The following is a 10,511-nucleotide window of genomic DNA, read 5'->3' on the forward strand; positions in this document are numbered from 1 at the left end:
CTCTTAGAAGGAAAGGTGATGCTTTGCAGAAGAACCAGGACCATTGCTCTAATTTCACTTTAAGTTGTCAAGATGGTTGTCACTTGTCACCAAATGGAGCGAGAAAATCATTGGGAAGTAGAATCAGAATCGTCTTTATTGCTCCTTTAAGAAGGAACACAACAAGAAGAAAGATTAGTGAAGTGGTATAAGACTGAGATGATGGTCTTCATAATGTGTATATTATATTGTATTATAGTCTAATATTATGGATAATATTTTGGTTTTATGGACCTGGCTTCATACTCTTCATATTTAAGTGAAAGTGCTGAATGTTGTAAGTTTACAAATGTAAGAAGCAACATTAAGATCAGATAATTTTTGACTGTGTAGAAACCAAATCCCTTTTTTCCATTTCCTGTGTGCATATTTGCACTGATAGGTTCAATGCAAAGAGCATGGTGGTCATGTTATTACCATTGCTGTTTTTGGAAAGTTGCTTTCAGGGTGTTGCGCACTCCTTGACCAATAATCGTATTGCCTGTGGAAATCTAAAGGTTCTTGTTTCTCTCATGACAGCACGGAGGAAGTCAAACTGTGTGAAGGAGGTGGAGAAGCTGCAGGAGAAAAGGGAGAAGCGACGGCTCCAGCAGCAGGAGCTGAGGGAAAAGAGGGCTCAAGTATATTGATGCCTACCTAGTCATTTAGGCAATCATGTTTGGGGAGCTTTCTTCATTGTCTCTCCAAATGTTCTTGCAGGAGGTGGACACAACCATCCCTAATTATGAGATCATGTGCATGATTAGAGAGTTCCGTGCAAGTCTAGACTACCGGCCTTTAACCACCGCAGATCTGGTGAGGAAAAAAACATTATTTTTGATGTACAGTACATCACAAACCCCCTTCTAATCTAATTTAATGTTACGGCTCTCAGATTGAAGAACATAGGATATGTGTATGCGTGAGGAAGCGTCCGCTGAATAGAAAAGGTAGGCTCGCTCAAATCGTATGTGTGTCGATTGGGTTGACTGGGTCACCAATTCTTCTTTGGGCTTCGTTGCAGAACTCACCATGAAGGATTTGGATGTGATAACTATTCCCAGCAAGGACGTGGTGATGGTACACGAACCCAAACAGAAGGTGGACCTGACTCGCTTCTTAGAGAACCAAACCTTTCGCTTTGACTACGCCTTTGACGACGCCACCACCAATGAGATGGTTTACAAGTTGGTTTTGTCTCCTGCTGCTTATCCTGCTTCTGCATTTCCTCAATCTCAAGTAGGTGCGCCTAATGACATTGTTTGTATGATGCTCTCTCAAGGTTCACTGCCAGACCGTTAGTGGAGACCATATTTGAGAGGGGCATGGCTACATGTTTTGCCTATGGGCAAACAGGAAGTGGTAAGACTCATGTGAGTATCTTAATGTGAACTACAATTAAAAATCGAGAGACATGTTTCAATTCCTAAAACAGCTCGTGAATTTTAGACAATGGGTGGAGATTTTTCTGGAAAGAACCAAGACTGCTCTAAAGGAATTTATGCATTGGCTGGTAAGTTAAAGACCATTAGTACTACATTGTTTGTTATTAAACATCCAAAAGATAGCTGGTGTGCGGTGAAGTCACGGTGCCTCCAGGATCACTTTTCGGGAGACCCCAAAATGGCTTTTTCATCATGAAAAAGATGAAGCCATTTTTAACACCTTTGGTTCTTTGAGAATTTGTAAATGCGACACACATCTGGACAAGCTAGTAGTATCGATTTTTGGAAAAACCCTGGAAATCCGCTACAAAAGGGGGTTTTGACCGAGATTTCGACCTGATGCCAGCAGTATGTAAAATGTTATGTTCGTATGTTGTGTTTTGGCTTTTAACCTACTTATTTGTGTCCAGCTCGGGATGTATTTCTCATGTTGAAGAAACCCAATAACAAGAAATTAGAGCTACAAGTGTATGCAACCTTTTTTGAAATCTACAGTGGAAAGGTGAGAATAAATAAATTTGGTACACCCCCCCAAATCATTTAATTCATGTCCATACCACTATCTGTATTTTGTAAGGTATTTGACCTGCTGAATCGCAAAAGTAAGCTGAGAGTGCTCGAGGACCGAAAACAGCAAGTGCAGGTTGTAGGGCTTCAGGAGAAGGAAGTCAAGTGTACAGAGGAGGTCCTCAAACTCATAGAAGTGGGCAACAGCTGCCGGTATACAGCGTTAGAAGTTGAAACAATTTAAATGCGCATACAGGTTATTACCACGTTCATAGTAACAATTCTTGTTTTCTTTTCCCTAGGACATCGGGGCAGACGTCAGCCAACGCTCACTCGTCTCGCAGCCACGCCGTTTTTCAGATCATTCTTCGGAGGAAGGGCAAACTCCATGGCAAGTTCTCCCTCATCGACCTGGCCGGAAATGAGAGGGGCGCCGATACTTCTAGTGCTGACCGCCAGACGCGCCTGGAGGGTGCCGAGATTAACAAAAGCCTGCTGGCTCTCAAGGTTTGTGGGAATGATCAAATGATCGATTAATTACACTCATAGGTAAAAACATTAATAGTGTTAATTCAGTTTTTCATCTCTACTATGCTTTCCGTATGACCTCTGGAGCTATAGTTTTTGCGGGTTGCAAAACAAAAGTCAATCACACCCTGAAGTGGATGCTGATTGGCTGTCATTGCTTTTAGCATAAGATGTTACCATCGGTGGTAGGGCAAGTTCAGGAGCTAAAGGAAGACGTGAAAGTAGAAGGGCCTGTGATAGTGTTGGCCCAATGAACGCTAAATTTTACTTTACAAAAAATACCCTTACAGCACATTTGCGAATCTCAAGTTTAGCCAACCACATAAATGCAAAGCAGCCAGCTGCAACTGCAGCCACAGCTGACAAAAGCAACATAGACATTAACGTAGCGAGCCATAGCAAAGCTTTGCCAAACTTAAACCAGCACTTAGCACTGGGCAATAATTCTGTTTTATGCCACTTCACTGTTTGATGTGACTGCTACATAAAAAGTGTAATGTGGTCCCTGTCTCTTATTACAGGAGTGCATCAGGGCCCTGGGTCGCAACAAGCCACACACTCCCTTTCGAGCTAGTAAACTAACCCAGGTTCTGCGAGACTCCTTCATTGGTGAAAATTCCCGTACGTGCATGGTGAGTCCATTGGCTCTTTATAGAGACGTTGCCTTGTAGCTTCACACAGTCACAAAGTCTGAATGTTTTTTTTTTTCTTTGTTTGGACAGATTGCAACAATCTCTCCTGGTATGACATCCTGCGAGAATACCCTCAACACACTTCGCTACGCCAACAGGTGCTCATGTTCCCCTTAACTGTGCATTGTTATGGAAGGCAGGAGTCTATCCCTAGCTGCCTTTACATAGACTGTGTTAATAGTAGCTGATCTTCTCATGATTGAAGTGGAGTTGTTTCCTACTTTTGGTAGTTCTTGTCTGAGTTCTTGTCTGACTCTCTATCCCCTCTCTCTTCTTGCCTCTCCCTTTCCCACCTCTCCCATGCTGCCCGTCTATGCAATGGCGTAGAGTCAAGGAGTTTGGGATTAGTCCGTCAGACATCCCCTTCTCTCAGGGTGGTCAGGAGAGTCGCCCGGAGCACTCTCCGACCAATACCTTTGAGTTTGATGACTTTGCTGCTACTCCCCCTGGCAGGTCAAGTGCTTGCACAGCACCACCCAAACACTAACTCCATGTGCTTTCAGCTGTATTCTTTGTTTACATTGGCACAATGTGATCAAATACAGACAAAAATCTGTGCAGTCATTGGCACAATGTGATCAAATACAGACAAAAATCTGTACAGTACAATGCCGTGGTGTCACTCATGTGACTGTATAGAAGCTAAGTAAAGTTTTACAATGATCTTTCTCTTAAGACAATCAAGTAAACAATAACATGCCAGCATACCAGTATGTAGTTTGGCAATCAAATAAAAAATGTCATATCACGGTGCAGCTTTGAATGTTGTTTTTTGCACCCCCCACTTTTAATTGACTTCATTGTGACAACCTGATTTGAGGGTCAACCTCACGGGTGGGAAAATTATGGCCTGCAGGCCGCGCACCTCCAATGAGTAGTTACATAAAATCAAGTCTTTTATTTTGTTGCATCCATCCAGATGGTTTTCCCTCCAATAAAACTGACAAATGAAAATGCCTCTTTTTGTATTCACACATCTCATTAAGTATAGTGGAAGTTTAAAACATAAAATAAAAAATTGTGAAATGAGCATTTGTTTGAGTGCGAAGTCGGCTTAGTACTGGAGCCACAGCGCTTGTATTGGATCTCCTTGTGCAAGTCCCTACCTCCTACCACCCCTACCTCATGAAGTGGCCACTATGTGTTCTACAGACATTATGATTCATTGTCATGGTTAATTTTTGCAGCACCCTTGGACACACCCATCATCTTTCAGCCTTCTTCCTTTTGTCTGCATGTGACTTGCAATCGTATTGGCCAACTGCGACCCCCACATTTTTTTTACCTTGGTGTCGCCCTTTTGTTATGCATGTACGAATGAACCACTTTTTACGGGCGTAAAGAACACAGCCAGATTATTTAGACATTTTCACAGACCGTTCCTCTGCATGACGTCTGCTACCATGATGTCGCCATCTTGTGCGAGTCAACCCCACTCCGTTTGCTTCCATTTAACAGCCGCCAGTGTCTTCTAAGGGTTCCTCTTTGAAAATCTCATCAATTCTTTGCCTCTCAGGGTGAAGGAACTTACTGTGGACCACAATCAGGTGCTGGTTGCTGTGGAAAACAATCAGGTGATGGAGGGAGGTCGTGTCAACAACCATGCCGTCAACCAGATGGACTTTTTAGAAGAGGAATGGCAAAACAGTTCACCGCAGAGAGATGACCTCAAGCTGCTTTGTGAACAGAACGTAAGTTATTTGTGGTTGTTAGCGCTTATATTTGTATCGCTGATCCCCAGTTAAGGTACCATGAGAGTTTATGGAGGGGTGACGCGATAATCTATCCACAATCCACGAATGAGCAACCAAATTGTTTCTCTGTGTAGAAAGATGTCAATAGTGATAGGGCAGAGGTGTCCAAACTACAGCCCATTTGTGGCTCGCCCTACACATTTTTGTGGCCCTCTGCATGGGCAGGCCCTCTTTTCAAAAAAAAAAAAAATGAAACGTTTGATGTTGGCAGCTTTAGGAGTGTGAAGAAAAAAAATCCAAATTTGCCTCACCTGGTGAATAAGGAAATACTGGAAACAACACGACTAAAAATGGCAACTACAACAACAAAAATTGGGAACTGAAATCTGCGAATGTCAATCAAAACTGGAAATTACCATCGTTGTAAAATGCTGAATTTTCATGACACTTCATATCGGTTCTCATTAGATTGTACAATGTTTTCATAATCTTGTGATTGGTCAGTGAGCGGAATGTTAAAATTCTTTATGATGACAAACATCAAAAAGCTCATATGACAGATCCACTAACTAGCGTGAGAATTTAGCACATTTTATACATGTATGATATAGTAACGTGCGGATGCCATTTGAGTAGTTATTTGCAATATTGTGTCAAATGTAGTAGCGTTGTGCAGTGTCAGTTTGTATGAATCGTTATGAAAGCTGGGCAATCTGGATGTCTTTGCAATGTCTCCCAGGAGGAGGAAGTGTCTCCTCAGCTCTTCTCCTTCCACGAGGCTGTCTCTCAGTTGGTGGAAATGGAGGAACAGGTTCTAGAGGACCACCGGGCTGTTTTCCAGGTCAGAACACGAAGGAAAGTTAAAATATAGTCCACGGTCTTTAAATCTGTTCCTTTCGTTACCGAAAAAAAAGGTTGTCCTTCACTTGCAGTAAAATGTTTCTCCTGATTTCTAGGAGTCCATCAGGTGGCTGGACGACGAGAGGCGCCTCCTTAAGATGACCGAAGAGGTGGTGGACTACGACGTGGAATCATACGCCACTCAGCTGGAAAAAATCCTGGACCAGAAGATAGACATCCTCACCGAGCTCCGAGGTTTGACCAAAGCAAACGCACGTCGAACAAGGACTGCCGCCATTCAACAATGACCCCGCTTTGTTTCGCACAGATAAAGTGAAGTCATTCCGCTGTGCTCTCCAAGAGGAGGAGAAGGCCAGCAAGCAGATCAACACCAAAAGGCCACGTCCTCTTTGGAATGACAACCACTAGACAGACTGTCAAAGCACAAATAAAAGGACCGACCTTCCCAACAGGCTCAAACAACTGCAACTCTTATAGAAAGAATGACTGTGTCACTATGGTCTTGTTAGGAAATTTAGGAAGAACACTTGGGAAAGTTTTTTTTTTCCCCCCGAGAATCCTATTCTCCTTAAATTATTTTCTTTAATACTTGTTTGTACTTTTGAACAGAACCTTTTGGGACGTGGTTTCCAAAGTTTTGCCACACAAAACCAGTGTTTACGTTTGCCCTGGCTAACGTGTACACTCTGCATGTGCACTGGTGTTATGGCATCGCAATTTTTGTCACTACATAATCATGTCTGTTTTGCAGTCTGACAGACAGGGGAAATGTTTCTTCCTCTTGTGTTCATGAAACATTTTTACCTGTGGTTTTCTTCCATTTGTGCCATTTCATGCTATGCGGCGTTTCTCAACTTAATGTTCAACATTTTCCACCCGTTACAATTTGTTAATAAAAACAACTGGAAAGCAAAACAATAAATGTATAGTGAAGAACACTATTAGTTGCAGTGTTTGTCGCAAGAGGCATAAGATGTCAGATCAATACAACAAAAAGAAGTAGCCCTTTCGGAGCTAGGAACAATTTATTCAGTATAATAAGTATACCATAAATAGTGAAGCAATTGTGACAAACATGTTTGTCACTTTGGAACTGACTGTTATGTAGACATATTAATTTTCGAATCATGTTGCCATTGGGAGTATTTGCTATGTATATGATCCACCTTTATAATTAATTTCACCTTAACTCTCACCTCCAAGAGCTTTATCCAGCTTCTTTCTAAAAAGGTCACCTAACAGTAACTCAATGGGAATCAATGTGAACATAATACATTATCAATAATGCATATCAAATTTCTGATTCTCATTGGGTGAACGGATACAAATGGCCTTGTTTTAACTTAAACTCTAGATAGCTAACATGCATTCATGATCTGTCACGGATACAACCTTAAATCACTGGCCCTTAGTGAGCCTGTTTTTCTAGAAATGTAGATTTTTTTATCGACATCCTAGTCCATGTATGCTCAGTGAAATAATAGAATCTCAATATGAGTTCTTGACTTGCTTTTTTGTACAGTTACAACCACTTTTTGTGTACAATTAAAAAAAAAAAAAAAATCCATCTTTGGACATGTAGAACACCAATCCCCAGCATGTCTTCCTTGTCCGTGCGACTTCAGGTAAAGTGAATGCCCGCCGAGTTGAACGCATGAAGCAATCTGAGGAATAGAACACAAGCAACGGATATGAAATATGAACACATGAAAAATGAGATTTTTTTTTGACATGATGTACAGTAATTAACATCGCAGTCGCTTGTATTAAGAGGTATGTCATTTAGACTTGTACAATCATTCTGATGTGAGCAGACATGTTTGCAGGAATGGCTTTTACCTGATTAGCACAAAGTAAAATGGGAGAGTATCCAACTTACACCATGAAGTCGTCGATGTCCATAGTCCTGGCTCTCTTTTCACTGAATTTTGCTTCTTGTAAAATACTTTCTATTTTCTTAGTAATGCTGAAGTTTGCTGGCACTTCCTGTAGGGATGAAGCATAAGGTGGTGTGTCAGCATTCCAGCCACTGTGGGACAAATACTGTAAATGTGCCTAATCCAACCATGCACTCACCACATTTTGTACGGAGCAGTGGATTCTGTAGTTCTTTTCCAAGAGCTGCTCCACTGCGGTTGACCTGGACATCCAATTATCAAACGGTTCATTTTACAGTTCAAAATTGAACACATTTCTGAAGAATAAAAAAAAATTGACATTATTTACACCAAAGGCCAATTCCTCTCAAATGTTTTTCATGCTGTGGGCTTTGAGCCCTTTTTCCGAGATATGCCCACCTCACAAGTTTGGCATGGAAGACACTGATTTAGAAAGCATGCTTTCTGCTCAGGCGTGCCTTTAGAATGCTAATAATAAAAGGCCACCAAAATGTAGTTTGAATGTATCATTTCACCAGATGACACGTGCATTGGAATGTCACTTGGGCCAGAATGCAGTGTACCAATTTTTAGTGTTCTTTAATGCAAGCATAAACCGCATCAGGGTTTTTACCATTCATTCCAAACTGCAAACTTTTAAACCATACTCACTTGAATGCAGCGCTGAGGGTTTTATTTTTTCTTATGAAGGCTATTCTGACCAGGCCATCCCACTCCTGAATGGAACAGATCTAATGTGAGAATCTCCACCTTTTTACGCAGTCTAAACATAACAAAACACTGAACCTGAAAGTTAACTGGCGGAGGAGGATTTTTGGGCTCTATCCTGACAACACTGGACTCCACTTTTGGAGGAGGACGAAAATTATTCTTCCCTACCTGCCCAAAAGAACAACAGGAAGAAAACATCTTGGTGTTTCTTCTCTGTGAATGTCAAATTAACTAAAAGTGCACACGATACTTTGATAAGATGGTCCACACGAGCCAGAAGCTGAGTGTTGATGGACAGCCTGCAGTAGAGTTTGTCTCCGGGTGGGGCCACCAGGCGCATGGCAAACTCTCTCTGGAACATCAACACAGCGCACCTGGGGGGGGGCACGCACGAGCTGCAAACTACTACTGTTTTTTGTTTGTGGCAAAATTAAAATTTGTACCTGAAGAAAGGTCGGTGAAGCAACAGTTTGAAAACAAATGGTGAGGAAATCTGCATGCAAGTAAGATGTGACACATAAATGATATGCATTTGTAACATTTTAAATTGCGCACAACAAGATGAAATCAAATGCTTACCTGGTACGGTAAATTGGCCACACACACATCAAAGAATGGCAGGTCTGTTTTTAAAACATCCCCAACTAATATTTGAAGCTTGGTCTGCATGGGTCTGTTGGGGGCCACAACATGCTTTTACACATCACACATTCACCTTGAAAGGTTCACAGCTGATCAACCACTCACGTGCATTGTACTCGTTTCTGCAGTTCAGCCACCAACCTGCAGTCCAACTCACATGCCACCACCTGCGGCACATAAATGTCAGGGTAGTCTTTGTTTATCCGTACATCCATGTTCTTAACGGCTTGTTCTCACAAGGGTCACAAAGTCGTCGTTATTTTTATCAATCAATGAAATTGCACACTTTAAAGATATTTTATGCTGAAAAGGAATCTTTCTTACCTTCTTAGCTTTTTCTAACAGTTTAACAGTCATGTTACCGGTTCCAGGTCCCACCTCCAAAACCACATCTGTCGGCCTCAGTGCAGCCTGAAAATGAAGTGTGCATTGCAAATAAACAACCTTACCGGTAGATAACACAGATGCAATCAGGCTAACCTTCTCAATGATGCTATTAACAACAAGAGGATTCTTTAGAATGTGCTGACCCATTCCTGTGTTGAACATGATGCCTGAAAAACAAAGATTAGACGTCATTTTTAAATTCATGTTTAGACACAGTGATTCTCAATGGGTGGGTCACGGGAGGTGGTTAAAAAACAACAACAACAACACGTCTAATCCGGAAACAAACGCAATTCAGAGGTCTTGGCAAGTGATGTGCCTTTGTGATATGAATCCATTTGAAAATCAACAATGTGTAACCTTTCCAGCGACATTTTAATAGCCTCGCAAAAACAAATGCCATTGGTGCTTTAAAAGTGTAGCTTGAAATACTGTATTTCAGTTGCATCGAATTAGACATCGACATTCTTTGCTCTAAAGGGCTATTAACGTTGCACTTCACCGCCGAATTGAATGAAAATGTGCGACCATCTTATACTTTACGCTTCAGATATGTAGTTACTACTTTTACTGTCGTGCATGCAGTTGTCACGTTCATCTTTTAGATATGCAGGAAGGCTTTTGACCATCAATTGCTGCAATTTATAGGAGACGAATTTTCTTCTAAGGTAGATAAACAGACGACAATATGATAGTTTACTGAAATGGTTTACTCACATGAACATGAAAATTAATGCAGTTATACTTCAAAATTATGTTTAACGTGTAAGGATTTCGTAAGACCAGCATCGTCTATTTAGCTTTCGGGAAAATGCCAACACGAACTCCGCAAAGGAACAAGCATACCTTGATTTTTAACCTCTTGATGCTGCCTGCTTTTCTTCTCCGATTTAACCTTCGGCATTTTGATGAGTTTGTGGATAGTAATCCAGCAGAAATGCACAAACGTGGTAAATTATTCCAAGTTATTTGGTAAACACGTGTGACAAATGCACTCTTCTTCGCTGGTATCTGCCTAGATAGTTTGAGAAATGCGTCAGCCCCTCGTGGCCACATTTGGTAAGACAATCACAATAACTATTACAGCCTCGTAAATGTAATTTATTTAAATCTTGAAAATATGAAACA

The 10,511-nt window shown here is 41.4% G+C and overlaps 2 protein-coding genes across 6 annotated transcripts in view; one reads left to right on the forward strand and one right to left on the reverse strand.

Moving 5' to 3' along the window:
- Positions 1–6,683, forward strand: part of LOC148429769 (kinesin-like protein KIF2A) — a 17,750-nt gene extending 11,067 nt beyond the window's left edge. For 4 of the 5 annotated variants that reach the window (XM_088430829.1, XM_088430846.1, XM_088430855.1 and 1 more), the window contains 16 exons: positions 559–659; positions 739–834; positions 914–968; positions 1,043–1,205; positions 1,301–1,391; positions 1,468–1,531; positions 1,874–1,965; positions 2,041–2,183; positions 2,273–2,477; positions 3,020–3,130; positions 3,221–3,288; positions 3,518–3,643; positions 4,707–4,881; positions 5,624–5,725; positions 5,841–5,979; positions 6,053–6,683. In XM_088430829.1, coding sequence (XP_088286955.1) covers positions 559–659; positions 739–834; positions 914–968; positions 1,043–1,205; positions 1,301–1,391; positions 1,468–1,531; positions 1,874–1,965; positions 2,041–2,183; positions 2,273–2,477; positions 3,020–3,130; positions 3,221–3,288; positions 3,518–3,643; positions 4,707–4,881; positions 5,624–5,725; positions 5,841–5,979; positions 6,053–6,153 — 1,832 coding nt within the window. In that variant the 3' untranslated portion in view covers positions 6,154–6,683. The remainder of the gene's footprint in view (positions 1–558; positions 660–738; positions 835–913; positions 969–1,042; positions 1,206–1,300; positions 1,392–1,467; positions 1,532–1,873; positions 1,966–2,040; positions 2,184–2,272; positions 2,478–3,019; positions 3,131–3,220; positions 3,289–3,517; positions 3,644–4,706; positions 4,882–5,623; positions 5,726–5,840; positions 5,980–6,052) is intronic. The other variant, XM_088430865.1, reaches the window with a different exon arrangement.
- Positions 6,684–6,751: 68 nt separating this feature from the next.
- Positions 6,752–10,398, reverse strand: dimt1l (DIM1 dimethyladenosine transferase 1-like (S. cerevisiae)). The gene is made up of 12 exons (XM_088430877.1): positions 10,230–10,398; positions 9,477–9,550; positions 9,321–9,407; positions 9,102–9,163; positions 8,934–9,027; positions 8,798–8,847; positions 8,605–8,728; positions 8,430–8,522; positions 8,295–8,359; positions 7,822–7,885; positions 7,625–7,731; positions 6,752–7,409 (listed from the first exon to the last, which is right to left on the reverse strand). Exons 1-12 carry the CDS (start codon positions 10,285–10,287, stop codon positions 7,367–7,369), a joined length of 921 nt encoding a protein of 306 aa, XP_088287003.1. The 5' UTR covers positions 10,288–10,398; the 3' UTR covers positions 6,752–7,366.
- Between the last annotated feature and the right edge of the window lie 113 nt (positions 10,399–10,511).

Source organism: Hippichthys cyanospilos, chromosome 1, assembly GCF_059441005.1.
Source record: "Hippichthys cyanospilos isolate Australia breed blue-spotted pipefish chromosome 1, RoL_Hcya_1.0, whole genome shotgun sequence".
NCBI lineage: Eukaryota > Metazoa > Chordata > Actinopteri > Syngnathiformes > Syngnathidae > Hippichthys > Hippichthys cyanospilos.